Source organism: Rhyacophila brunnea, unplaced genomic scaffold (assembly GCF_057557595.1).
Source record: "Rhyacophila brunnea isolate RB1 unplaced genomic scaffold, BYU_Rbru_1.0 scaffold_9, whole genome shotgun sequence".
Lineage (NCBI taxonomy): Eukaryota > Metazoa > Arthropoda > Insecta > Trichoptera > Rhyacophilidae > Rhyacophila > Rhyacophila brunnea.
The window spans coordinates 31,448,201-31,460,798 of NW_028233361.1; the positions used below are offsets into that span (position 1 = coordinate 31,448,201).

The window sequence follows — 12,598 nt, forward strand, 5'->3', positions numbered from 1 at the left end:
AAAAGGTCTGTATTTAAAAATTATTTTATTCATGAAATAAGATTACATTTAATGCTTTATTTAATATTTCACGTATGTTTTATGAATGTGTGAGGACAGGACAGAATGAGTGTTTTTTGATAATGTTGCCCAATATCCACAAAACAAAAGCGTAGAACAGCAGTATATTTTTCATTGAATGAATGAATAATCCATCGACCACTCTGCAAAATGCAAAGATGGATCATTGATCATTACGTATCAAATGAATGCCTTTAGTATTTACCACTTCTTCACCCATATTATTGATACAGTTCCATGACATGGATCATTGATAAAGAAAATAAATGCGCATTCAGTGGATGCCAATACAAAGTACCAATGTATTGAAATAGAAAAAAAATCTGTACTACTATCCAAAATAACGAAGAACAATTCACCGACAGTAGGAAATTTACAGACCAATCAATGTGAAAATATTGTTTCGATTAATTATAACACAAGAATTATATTTGATATAGAGGTCGACAACTATAACCTGAGAAACAGTCTTGGTGCTAGTGGGTATTGCAAGTTATTAGTTCTTCAAACTGACGCACTTAAGTTATAGTATGTAATCGGTCTATAGGGGTTTTACACATGCGTAAATGTATTTTCATGACAAAAATGCATATGTAAACATTTACAGTTGCAACAATTGTAACATAGGTACATGTGTAATTTGCATGAAGTCAAAAGTCTTCTAACATTTATTGTCACAAAAGTTCAATCTACATTGTCTATAGTTCATATTCGAAAATGCATATGTAAACGCAATGAATCCACACATGTGTAAAACCTATTAAATACATGTGAATTTTTGAATGTATCATTACAATGGCATGTTTGCCAGTATTATCAAAGTATCAAACCCTCCGTGATCAGCTAACAGAATCAAATGTGAAATTCTATGACACGTTTTGTTAACTTGGTGTTTGAATTTAAAAGTTATCAGATATAAGCATGCTCACCACGTAAACTCATTTTATAGATTGAAAAGTAGAATAAAAATGTTACGTACATCAAAACCTTTCAACAAGAATCGCTAATTCTTAAGTCCGCTACAGACGTAAACCGCATTCTTGAGCAGTATACTCGTGCATTTAAAAAGTCATTTTTGATTGTAAAAATGTTTAAATTTTTATTGAACCATTATTGTATTTGTGAACGACGTGGTTCGTTCAAGTGTAAACTGACACCATTCATATATACCTGTGCCATGTGGAGGCTTATATGGCCGTCATATTTTATTCTTGAAATATTTTTTTTAAATTTACGCAAGTATACCGCTCGAGTAAATTGTTGTCTGTAGATGGCTTTAGTGTTCTGAACCTGCTTGAAGTAAGATTTCAGGTAGGTACACAATATATTATATACTTCACAGGTTATTTTCAAAAACTATTAGTGAAGTTTGATATTAAAATTGGTTGAATAAGATTAAATCTTTATTCACACATTACAATCTACGAATACACAGTTTATGGATGAAACAAATTTAAAACAAAATTTTAAGAAAATATAATACTATGTACAATTCTTATTACATACTCATTAATGCCATTAAATATGTCATATGATATACATTTCCACGTTTCCTTTTTAATCATACTTAGAAAAGGACATGCTTCTATGGCGTATATCGAAAGTATATTAATTAAAACAATTTCAAGTAATTTTTTATATAAAGTTTAGATGAAAATAAATTAAGTACTCAAGTTTGAATTCATTTTGTGAATATCCTAACTCCGTTTCTTTCTATTTTTGAAAATTTTGACTAACTCGCTGCACGGAAAGGGTTTGAATATATTCTTTCTTCCTTAAATGTTTAATATTTTTTTGTGGTGTCTGAAAGTATTATTGAGATAAACATGTTTCGATATCATTTGCTTCGCATCTTCTTAGGCACTTCCAACTGTTTATAAATTATATTATTGCCAACATAAAGTGGTAAAACATGGAGGCATAATGGGAGCTTAGGTCAGTCAGTGTATAGCATAGTCATGTCGTGCCGTATAGCTCGTAATCCAATAGTAGCAAATCAAAAGCCACTCGCCTCGAGTTGGGTATGGTAAGTTGTCTCATATAGCAAATATTTTATAGCAGACCGTGAAGACATTTTGCTCACTTGAGATAACATTCCATAGCTAACTCGAAGCGAGACATGTTTGAGATGTTCCCAATGAATTAGGGCTCACAGCATGTTTATGATGTGTAGAATTACATGCACTGAGCCAGATCACAAGTCTTTAAAAATAGCACTGCCTATTTCACTAGTTGAGAGGTGGAATAGTGGTGCTGGAACCGGGAGCGTCACCACACTGCGGCCCTGATTCACGACTCATGTTCTGGAAGGAAAATATCAATTTATCATAAACAATAATACATCATATTATATAGAATGCATAGACACAACATCTATGTAAACTAAGTAGATTTAGTTTTGCGTACTTCCCGGGTCGTTTGGATGTGGTATTGACAGTTTTTATAATTCATTAGTGAAACGGAGGCTATTGACAGGCATCAGTTGAAATATGGCTTTTTGAGACTCCTTTACTTTAAGCTGTATTTGTAGCTCTATCCGACCGACTTTCTCTCACATTTGCTTACATACGGTAGTTTAGAGTTAAGGGATTTATACTTGGCTTTATATTTTTGTAAATGGAAACTGCCACTCTTGGTAGTATTGACTTGGGTCTCTCTGATAATTATTTTAGAAATCGGGAGCATCCGTTGTTTGTTCTCCCAAGGTGGAGAACTCATCTGCCATTGATAATGCCGATTGGGAGGGAAATAACTGTGTTCAATAAAATCGGTTCAGATATTGATATATTCCACTTGCGTGTAGTGAGGTTTACTTAGGACGCTCAGTGTGCCTTCCATGTACTTTTTTATATATTTTTTAGGCTCAATTTACCGAGAGTACACCGCAGAGAAACGTCAGATTTTCTTAGTCAATACTTGAAAGCATCTAAGCGACACTTTTTGAACATAGACAATCATGGAAAAATCGCTATTATAAGCGTAGTCAATAAGTACAAATATAAAAATCTTTTACAATGAATAAAATTCAAACATTTTCAATTACCTAATAAAATTCGCCGTTTTCAAAAATCAGTATAGCATAATAGAGTTCGCCAAAGCATTTCATAAAATTTAAATAATTATAAAGTAACCTTTGACACAAAGGCACTCGTGCTTAAACCTTCGTATAAAAAAGCTCTAAATAGGTAGGTATGCGAAAATAAGGAACATTTTTCAAAATAACGTTATAGATAACAATATTTTTTATATAAAATTTAGCCCTGTTAACTAAACGATATTTTTATTATTTCAGATAATTCTGACTCAAATTTAATCAATAAAATAAGAAATACGAGTGAAAATGGCTTGAATGGCTTTTATTTACTCTTTGATTAGTGATTGTTTTTGTAAGATAATAATATATATTATCCATAGTCAGTATTCCATATTCGTATTCATTTAATTAAATGTATAATAAATAAAACAGGCTCCAGTTTATGAGCCCCACGAAAACATTCGCTTCCACAAACTATTATGCTATACTGATTTTCGAAAACGACGAATTTTATTAATTTAAAATGTTTGAATTTTATACATTGTAAATGATTTTTATATTTGTACTTATTTTCTACGATTATAATAGCGGTTTTGCCATATAATAGCGGTTTTTTCCATGATTGTCTATGCTCAAAAAATGTCGCTTAGATGCTTAGAAGTATTGAAATAAGAAATCTGATGTTTATCCAGGGTGAGCGGTCGTAATATAGAGCCATTTTTTACTCTGTATTTTCAGTTAAATATTATATAACATTTATTTTTTGTCTTTTTGAATTTGTCATATATAAAATAAATTAGAATTTTCATTATCTAATTTCAGTTTACTGGAGAAGTGGAATTGACAGGATTGAAAAAAAATCTTTATTAAAGTCATCTTAATTACAATGTTGGTGTTGAAAGGAAAATGTATCTTTCATCATTTTAAGCAATTATCACTATTTCACTTGAGGCCATGAAGTGAATGCCTGAATCCAATTCCCTGCAGAGGATCATCTGCAGTGACTCGTGTAAATGAGCCTTAACAGAAATTTAATTTCAAAATGGCACACGTAGATACAAAAATATTCATATCAAAGGTGACAAACCTGAAATTTGTTAAAAATCATGCAAGGTGTAGCAATACATTACTTACTTTGACATGTATTTGGTTTTTCAGCATCGCTGCCCTCAATATCAACATAGATGTCCGCCTTTGATACTCCTTGCCGACAGCAATGCTCCTTTCAAATGTGGTACTCCGTTGATCGACATCCTTAGCATACAGAATTTTATTGTGGGAATCTATACGAGCTTGGATCTGTCCTTCCAATATGAGCTGCATCAGCTCGTCTTCCAGCGCACTGACAGTTCTGTTGAACGCGGCAGCCATTTTTCGCATATCAGCCGACAAGTAAGGACTAAAATACTGGATGAGAGCTCTATTCCGAATCATAGTGTACAAGGCCGGTAAATGAGGGGCTAAATACATGTCTAGTAGTAAGTTATCCCGTATATCATCTAAGAGCCTTAAACATGACGCGTATTTCGATTCGTAAAACTTAAAAATAATGTCCCTCAATTGTGGCTCCAGCTCAAGAAAGAGTTTAAAAGAGCTGCTGAAAATGACTTGCTTCTGCAGTTCGAGGCGGTCGAAAGTGGCGAGGGCGCACAATCCCCCGTACAGGGCTACGTTGCTGCCGCTGAGGAGCTCAGGGAAGTCCGTGTGATCCAGACTGGCGGCCAGAAAGTGCTTCGCTGCCGATTTATACTTTTTCGTGGCCAATTCCGCTAGCCCTGCTGCACATTTTAATCTAGTGAGGATCGTTTGGTTAGAGTCTTTCCCGTGGCCCTCTGTGAAATCGGGGGTGCCCTCCGCTTTCGACACGTAGCTCAGCACGTGAGACCAGTTGTGTAAATATACAGACACTTTTATAACGTTCAAGCACATATTGACGACATGCTTTCCGCTGGTGCAGTAATCTCTCGCTCTCGAGTAGCATTTGAGGGCGTTTGAAAGATCGCCACAGTCCAAGTAGTGATCTCCTAAATCGTCATGCCCTCTCCTTATGCTCTCTTTTATAGAATTTGTTTTGTAATTTTTAAGATCGGTGTCGAGCTTTTCTAACTTGAGCGCGGCCTTTTTTGTTTTAGCTTCTACCCACATGTTATCCAAGGCTGGCAAATCTTGCGAGCTAGACTGGGCTGCAATGTCGGGTAAACTGGGACCTATCATCATTTCTGCTAATTTTTTGTGCAGTTGTTGATAAAGATTGACATTGTAAGTGGTCATTACGTAGGTCACGGCCATTTTGAGGGCTTCCAGCCTAAGGGTCGGACAGTGATCTGCAATGTATATTAACCGGTACAGTTTTGCCAATCCCGAATATGAGGCAGCGTAAACTTCAAGATCGAGGGAAGGATTTTCGACAATATAGCACTCCGCTTCATTGTTTTCGTTGTCTTCTGGTGGTGCATCCACCTGCATAGGCTCAACAGCATTCTGAAACAGTAATTGGGACTCATTAAAATCGTGTATAAACAGGTAGGTACATGTCATAGGCAGCGTGAATACGATTTGTAAGTTAAATACAGACATTGCGTATTTCAATAATTCTCAAATACAGTCTATCAATCATTTAATTGTTGAATTACAACAGGTGTTGATCAACGATTTTTGTCAAATAAAAGCTGTCATTGTCCATACCCAACCTAAAATGACAAGCTGCATAAAAATGAAGTATAAATACGCAAATCCGTTCAAGAAATTTTTCGAAGACTACAGGCGAAAAAATAATCTCACATTATGGTTGTTGCTAAATCTACACAATTAAATTACCTGCAGTAACATGTTCTGCATATGCAGCGGCATTTTTGCTATTTTCTATTCAACTCCATTTGTCGTCTCACACTTTGTCTATGGTCTCACTCGCGTCCGGCAAAAATTAACTTCCAAAATCCAAACGAGAGTTCATAGACAACAGTGACTGTGTAGCCAGACGATAAAACTGTTTAAATCATCATTTAAATCCATCGATTTTAACTTCAAGATTCATAATTTCATTATTCAAAAACAATTTTATGTTATTGTAGAATTGTCACCAAGATAGGTTTATTCGCAATAGTATGTACATGTTATTTATCTTTACCAAATGTAATATACAACTTATCAGATGTTTTATAATGGCAAGTTAGCAGCACAAAAGTACAAATAAAATTATTTTATTAAATAAAAATATGTGCATGTGGTGAAACAATATTTTCATGAACTGAACTGCGTAATAAACAAAAATAATACAGGGTCTAAAGAAAAGTCAAAGTTCGTTGAATAAAAAAAAATAGTTTATCAAAAAGTATGTTAGGCAAAGACATTGCACGGTGCACGAATTGAGTCTAATCTTTTTGATGTTAGGTGGTTTTTCTAAACGGCTAGGTATTAAATAATAAATATCAAACATCTCGTGTAATATACAAGAAAAATAAAATAAAAAAGATGTACCTATTTACAAAAAATGCGTACACAAATTTCATTTCTTCTTCTTCTTACATGTCCGGAGAACTTACCCTTTAATCGGAGCATATGGACACCACGCGGCGCCTCCAAGAATCCCTGTCCCTCGCCAGTCTTCTTGCTTCGTTCCAGGTCAACCCAACATCCCGTAGCTCCGCCGTATACACTCTATAGATAGTATTTAGCGGCCTTCTAGGACGCTGGAATCCGGTCGGCTTGAAGAACAGGCAAGCCAGGTCGAGGTTCTCTTCTGACATCCGCAGCACGTGGCCGAGCCAGGTTTACCGTCGCCTCTTCACTTTCAGCCTAATGAGAGGCTGCTTGGTGCGTTCCCTTATTTCCTCGTTGCTCCCAAAGTCATACCACCGCACACCCAGTATCATATATCCCGGTAATGCAAGCGTCGAATAGGCGGCATTTGGTTTTGACCGAGTACAATCGTGAGTCCCAGACACTCCGCATCGAATTGAATGTTGCTCCAGCAGAGCTCTCTCTGGAAAATGCCTTCTCCCGTGATGTGTACCCCCAAGTATTTGAAGCTGTCGACGCTCTCGATGTTTTGCCCGTCGCTAATCAGAGGGAAATCAGGATCAAGACAGGTGCTATTACACAAAACGTTGATTTTCTTCGCGTTGTTTTTCAAACCAACGCGAGATGAGTTGTCATGCAACCTGTCGATTGTCTCTTGAATTCCCTCGATTGTGTTGTCAAATAAGACAGCGTCATCGGCGTATTCCAGGTCGCATAGCTTCACCGTGGTGGTAACAGGTATGCCTCGGTCGGGTGGTATTGACTTCCGTAGTATGAAGTCAAAGAGGACGATGAAGAGAAACGGAACAAGGACACAACCCTGTTTGACTCCGGTCGTGACCCCGAACCATTCCGTGACAGTGTCACCAATTCTGACACAGCACTCGCTATTCTTGTGCAAGCATTTGATTATGGCAATGATCTTGGGAGGGATCCCGTATGCTCCCAGTATCCTCCAGAGGGATGGGCGGTGCGGACTATCGAAAGCCTTCTCATAATACACGAAGAAGCAGGCCAACGGATTGTTCAGGTCATGGCTCTGCTGGAGAAGACATCAAAGGTTGTGGATTTGGTCTGCACACGATCGTCCAGGTAGAAATCCGGCCTGGTTTTTCCTGAGGACGTGCATTGGGTCCCTTATTCTCACCAAGAGGATATTTGCCAAAATCTTTCCCGGATCACTGAGTAGCGTAATGCCTCGGTAATTGTCGCAGCTAAGAGGGTCACCTTTTTGTGCAGTGTGATGATTTCACCGTTCACCCAGTCCCTTGGATAGCGCTCTTCTTCCCACACCTTTGTCATCATTCAGGTGAAACATAGGGTGCAGGATTGCGCTCAAGCTGTACTTGAGGAATTCAGGATATATCCCGTCTCCCCCCGGTGCCTTTCCGTTCTTGAGCCTTTTCACAGCCGATTTCATCTCGGTGTGCGTGGGCGGGCAATCGGAAATGTCTGTCACTCGGGGAATATCCAAGAGTAAATCGTCCGCAGATATGTCGAAAGGGTCCAAAGGGGGTGGGCGGCTCAGCACTCCGCAGAAATGAATCTTCCAAATCTTCTTGACGCATTCTGCATCAGACTCTCTTGCTCCACTGGGGCCACGAATGGCTCCGGGATTCGGTGGTCGCCTGCCGCAGACTTCATGGGTGATTCGGAAGAGTTTTCTGGTGTCATTTCTGCTTGCTGCCTCCTCTCCTGCTTCAATTTGCCGGTTCATGAATTTGCGCTTGTCCGACCGCACGGATCGTTTGACTAGGGTCTAGACTCTTGGGTCTGGTAGTCAGTCCGGCGGACCTCGGTTCGGTTGAAGAACGTTCACTACCGATATAATATAATAAATTGTTTGAAATTTACAATTTTTGAGAAATCTAAAAGAAAAAAATGCGTGCACAAACGTTTGGAATTGTTGATAATTTGAAGTCGGGTTCTCCAAGGCTAAGTTGGATCACCCAGATTAAAACTGTAATTTCTCGGCGGTTAATATACGCGAAAAATAAACAAACGTATGCAATCAAAAAAGGTTGACAATAATTATTCAAATTTGAGTCCCTCAAGTAAATGGACCAGCGTGTCTATTCTATACACAAGACTGCTTTTCGGCCTCTACGGCAGCTACCTATATAGATATGGTGGGTTTGTATCGAAATATGAGCACTTATTGTAACAATTACAATAAATCAGTTGTAATAATTGTTACAATAAGTGCTATGAGCCCTATGCACAATCGTATGTCATAACTAAAATTTATTTACTACAAACACTATCCAGAAAGTCTTTCATAGTTATGATCGAGTTGTCTATGGTCCACCTGATCTGCAATAGCTTCGTTCTGTTTTTCTATTGAAAATATTACCATATATAAAAATTCTCTTTTTCATAATTTAGGTAAATTATTATGTAATTGTTAAACGATGACAAAAATATGAAAAATATACAAAATAAATTCAATAACTATAAATACACAATTAATATTTAATTAAAATGATTAAATGTCTCCGCAATTAGTGAATAATGAAAGGAGTTTTACCTACCAATAAAACTCTTATTATTCATGTTGACTTTGAAGTCCTTGAGATAGGGTTTGCTCTTTCTTCTTCGCGTGAGGATATATTCTACTAATTTATTTTCTTTTTTCTTGTCGTTGGTCATTTCTCCGTTTTCATTTACTGGTCATACCCGCGCGTCTGTTTTTTATGTATAAAGTTTGGCATCACTTTGTCTTCATTATGATATGACTCAAGGAACCAGGTAGAAGTTACCTGGACTTCAAAGTCAACATGAATAATAAGAGTTTTATTGGTAGGTAAAACTCCTTTCATTATTCGAATTTGACTTTGAAGTCCTTGAGATATCTGTTTGTTATCACCTGGTGTTGGGTATGCCAAATTCCTGTATGTGACAATGATTCATTGACGAGGTATAGACCATCGTGACTTTCCATGTATATGTTGAATAGAGAAGTTAATGGGTTCTTTTCCCCTTCTGATGGTGGTGTATCCATCGTTCTCTGGTAGTTGTCGTGAAATGTCGACTCACTACGCCAGTTACCTCTCTTTAAAATATCATCTATTGGGTATATTTACAGTTTAAGGAAGCCACTACTGAGCGGACACTACCTGGTGGTTCTTGTACCCCTGCTTCCAACAGTACTGACCATATCCAATTCCCTATAACTGTCCTGGTGGTTGGTTTTGGTGATCCTCTTGAAGATATAAATAATTCCGAAATATACCCACCTTCCCCTCTCTTTGGGTTTGACCAGCGCTCGAAATGGAAAAGATTACAAACCGGAGCGCTCGAAAATTAACATGGTTATCAAATTTTATGTGTATTTTATAAACATAAGTGTGCTAGATTTTTTTTATTATATGGCATATCTAGCTCGGACGGTCAAATTATTTTGTCCACGAGACGGGGCGATAACTTTACAGATTTCACGAACCGGAACGGCGCTCCGGTGCGTTCCGGTCCATTTCGACCCCTGGGTTTGACATGCAGACGAGTTTCCGTAACCAGAATACTGGGTCGATGTTTTCACACGTGGAAGCGCTTAGCTTCCATTCCGATTGACGATGCTTGGCGGTATCTGTATTTGAGCCAAACATTGGCCATACAATTTGTGGCCACTTTTTTCCACTAATCCATTGTCTACTATTACTGAGTAGTGTGAGGTCATGAACCCTTCGTCCCGATGCGAGAAGCAGCCGAGTAGGTGGCTGTCCTGCGAGAGGTTTCGAATAGGTTGTACTCCACCGGTGTTGTTTTCCTAAGATGATCTACCACTCGTCCTGGATCCCAAACCGGTGGTTTGATGGGTTTCAAGACGTTCAAGGTTTGTAAGACGGCTGGAACCTCGTAATGGTGAATTAGTTTGAATGGCCTTGGCTGTAGGAACGCATTCAAACGCTTTCGGTTGATAACAGGGCATAGGGCCCCGTCTTCTTTCTTGATCAGAAACAGGGTAAAGAGAAAAACCAGGGGTTTGACCCGCTTCTTCTAGAACCCCTGAGTTCTTTAAGTCCTCGATCTCGAGAGTGACCGCTGCTGATTGTTGCGTTTGAAAATCTTTCCGTAAAAGTAAAGAAGGACTTACCAATGGTGGTATCCGCACAAAAGGTATGCGGGCTACGGCTATTATTTTTACCAATTGTTTTGAGGATTAGTTGCCCAATCCACTAACCCTTGCATACCCTTTCAGAAGCTGTCCCGTTGGGAAAAAATCGCATTCTGGAGGGCCGCGATGGTCCTTTTCGTCAGATGGTTAGCTGATCACGAGTGGTCGCACCGACGCAACTTGTCATTTAGACCTAACTCTACGACCGTAGGGGCCGCCAAGAATTGTTTTTTGGGCGTTGTGCCACTCCTTGCCGGTCCCCCTGCTGAAATAAGGTACGTAACGAGGATACCTCAAACATCAGCATCTTAATCGACGCTGGTACGTTGAACTTTTCCTCCTGTAGCAGTTCTGCTGCGCCGTCTGGTGTCCATTGCTTTTAGAATATCCTCCTCACGGTCATTCAGATGTTGCGCCATAATCACTGATCACTTAACTATCACTTAACGTTCGTCCAAGATAATTATTTTGATAGTTAGAATGAACTGTCAGAAGCAACACGTAAACAAAGTAAGAAAGTCAAATCCATAATGAAGACAAAGTGATGCCAAACTTTATACATAAAAAACAGACGCGCGGGTATGACCAGTAAATGAAAACGGAGAAATGACCAACGACAAGAAAAAGGAAAATAAATTAGTAGAATATATCCTCACGCGAAGAAGAAAGAGCAAACCCTATCTCAAGGACTTCAAAGTCAAATTCGAATAATATAAGTTATTTTTTGACCCATGTTTTTCCCGATACGGTAACACTTGCCGTTGAAATGTCAGATGGTACGAGGGTGGGTCAATAATTCCTTAGAAAAAAGCATTAAAACAGTTTTTATTTTTGTATTTTTTTTTTATTTCTCAACATAATCTCCTTGGAGCTCAATACACTTGGTTAGACGTTTCTCAATTTTTTTTAAACCGTCAGAAAAATAAGTTTTCGGAAGGTCCTCAAAATAAGCATTTGTCCGATCGATGACTTCTTCATTTGAAAAAAAACGTTGTCCACTTAGCCATTTTTTTAAGTTTGGGAAAAGGAAAAAGTCACTGGGGGCTAAATCTGGCGAATACGGTGGGTGGTCGACCAATTCGAACTTCAATTCTTCAATTTTAGCCATTGATCGTAAACATGTGTGAACACGGGCATTGTCCTGATGAAAGAGGATTTTTTTCCTGTTTAAATGAGGCCGTTTTTCTTCAATTTTGTTTTTTAGCTGGTCCAATAAAGATGCATAATAATCCCCTGTTATTGTTTTTCCTTTTTCCAAATAGTCAACGAAAATAATTCCACGTGCATCCCAAAATACAGTAGCCATAACCTTACCAGCTGATTTTACGGTTTTCGCCTTCTTTGGACATGGTTCGCCTTTCGCAATCCACTGCTTTGACTGTTCTTTCGTCTCGGGAGTATAGTGGTGTATCCATGTTTCATCTACAGTCACAAAGCGACGAAAAAATTCATCCGGATTGCGTTGCATGAGCGACAACAGGGCTTTAGAGGCCACCACCCTATTGCGTTTATTGTCGACTGTGAGCAAACGCGGCACCCATCTTGCAGAAATATTTTTCATGCCCAATTTGTCATGTAAAATAGAAATGACGCTACTTTTTGAGATCCCTGTAACCTCAATTATCTCACTCAACTTTAATCTTCGGTCACTTAACACCATATCGTGGATTTTATTGATCATTTCTGGTGTAGTCACCTCTACAGGACGTCCTGAGCGGGGTTCATCCTTTGTTGATGTACGACCACGTTTAAATTCATTTAACCAGTTATAAATAGTTGCAAGTGAAGGAGCAGATATGCCATGAACTAAATCCAACTCATTTTTTATTTCCTTTGCTGTTAACCCTTTTATATTAAAATGTTTAATAACA

General features: G+C 38.2%; 1 protein-coding gene across 1 annotated transcript; it reads right to left on the reverse strand.

Annotated features, from left to right (window-relative positions):
- On the reverse strand, positions 1-6,009 carry CSN1b (COP9 signalosome subunit 1b). Its single transcript, XM_085959450.1, has 3 exons — positions 5,912-6,009; positions 4,229-5,575; positions 1-2,363 (listed from the first exon to the last, which is right to left on the reverse strand). The coding sequence occupies exons 1-3, from the start codon at positions 5,942-5,944 to the stop codon at positions 2,289-2,291; spliced, it is 1,455 nt and encodes a 484-aa protein (XP_085815576.1). The 5' UTR covers positions 5,945-6,009; the 3' UTR covers positions 1-2,288.
- Between the last annotated feature and the right edge of the window lie 6,589 nt (positions 6,010-12,598).

Excerpts from the sequence above, each read along its gene's own strand:
- CSN1b (XM_085959450.1), bottom strand. The coding sequence starts at position 5,944 with ATGCCGCTGCATATGCAGAACATGTTACTGCAG. Across the intron at positions 5,576-5,911 it reads TGCAGAACATGTTACTGCAG|AATGCTGTTGAGCCTATGCA; the intron begins GTAATTTAATTG and ends TTACTGTTTCAG. Across the intron at positions 2,364-4,228 it reads AAAACCAAATACATGTCAAA|AACATGAGTCGTGAATCAGG; the intron begins GTAAGTAATGTA and ends TTTTCCTTCCAG.